At 59.7% G+C, this 1583-nt stretch overlaps 1 protein-coding gene across 1 annotated transcript in view; it reads left to right on the top strand.

The window, feature by feature from the left end:
* AURANDRAFT_72473 (hypothetical protein) overlaps positions 1–1583 on the top strand; it is a gene marked incomplete at both ends in the record, with an annotated part of 21305 nt that overhangs the window by 13104 nt on the left and 6618 nt on the right. The window contains one exon of the mRNA XM_009042371.1: positions 1164–1571. Within this exon, the coding sequence (XP_009040619.1) occupies positions 1164–1571 (408 nt within the window). The remainder of the gene's footprint in view (positions 1–1163; positions 1572–1583) is intronic.

The raw sequence follows: 1583 nt of genomic DNA, 5'->3' as shown, positions 1-1583 counted from the left end.
GGCTCTGGAACAAAAATGCTCTACATGGATCTTCATTATTGGCTTACGATCCAGGGGGAGTAGAGAGATAGAGAGTTTTGTATCTCCCTAGTGGCTCGCTGGTACAGAGCCACCCAATTTCCTTCCCCTCCTTAATACTTTCTAACCCTGTTATAGCTGCTTCCCGCACTGTAATAGACGGAGAGTCTTCCTGGACCTAGTGAGGCAGATCCTCTGCCCGTTCGTCCAGTAGCCCCAGCCCCCGTACACTACGGCAGCTGAGGTGACGTGAGGATAACAGAGACGCCGGTGTACCGCCACTGCGTAACCTCGATAGTTCACCCTCACACGGCAGGGCAGCCCCACTAGGCTGCCTCCCCGTGTCGGAGTTTACTATCTCGTTAACCCCCGCGCGCGCAGTGGACGGAGGACCTCTTTGAGGACCTCCCGTCGGGCGACCGCCGATGAATAATTAATAATTCCTATGGCGCGCGCCAGCCCTATGGTCGTTTCCCACACTGGAACCTCACCGTCGACCTCACACTCAAGGGCAGCCTCCCGGCTGCCTGCCCTTAGGTCCCCGGCTCGCCCCCGCCTCGCCCCTGGCCCGCCTCCGCCCCGCCGGGCACGTGGCAGAAGCCTTTCCCTTCAGTCCCAAGCTAAGGCAATAGACTCCACATGAGGGCGTCACGGCCGCCAAAAAATACCCCCGGATGGTACTGTACTATATGTAGCTGAATGTAAGGCGCGCGCCTAATTTACGGCTGGAGTCCTGGGTCACGGCTATTGTGGCATCCGCGTCCCGCAAACTAACTAAAAAATTCAAATCATTTGTATTGGTCTTAACCTGCTCCGCGCGCCGGATCCACGACATCAACTGCCACGTCGGAAACGTCGCACACACGTGCGCGCGGTGGATTGCGACGCCGTGGATCTCGGCAGCGCGGGAAATGCTCGTGGATGGGAGACCCAACAACGCGTCGGACCGCCTCAGTCCTCAACATCGAGCGCTGATGCTCGCTAAGCGCGCGCGCACCGCCTGAGCGCCCACACGCTCCGCAGGCCCCGAACACGTGAAGCCCGATTTTCTTCTAGTCTGTCGCAGAGTCCGTTGTCCTTTGACATCACTTCACATAGGATCAAACACGCTTTGAGAAGTCAGCTTCACCAAGTTTGGCCCTCAGGTCGCTTGGTGAGCAGACGTTACTCTTCCATGGCCCGCTTCTACGGTGTGTCGGGTCCCATCTTCGGCGTCGCGTGCCTCGGTGAGGCGTCGACATCAACTTTGGAGGTGCCCTCCCACCGCATCATCTACTGCGGCGGCGGCGGCTCGAGTAAGACGGGCGTCGGAAACGCCATCGTCGCCGCGGACCTCGACGAGAGCGGGCTCTTGGAGCTGTGCAAGCTGGACACCGGCGACGAGCTCTGCTCTGGCGTCCAGGTGTTTCGCGGCTGCGCCGTGCTCGTCGCGGTGTTCGGCAAATCGTTCAGGCTCTGCGCGCTCGTCTCGCTGGCGCCCGGGATGATCGCGGGGCCAAGAGAATCAAGCATCGTCGTCGTGTCCGAGGACTACGTCGCCGATTTCAAGGATTGTGATCCGAGCA

Source organism: Aureococcus anophagefferens (assembly GCF_000186865.1).
Source record: "Aureococcus anophagefferens unplaced genomic scaffold AURANscaffold_30, whole genome shotgun sequence".
Taxonomy (NCBI): Eukaryota; class Pelagophyceae; order Pelagomonadales; family Pelagomonadaceae; genus Aureococcus; species Aureococcus anophagefferens.
Note: the sequence above shows the minus strand (reverse complement) of the source record. Positions and strands in the feature narration are given on the sequence as shown.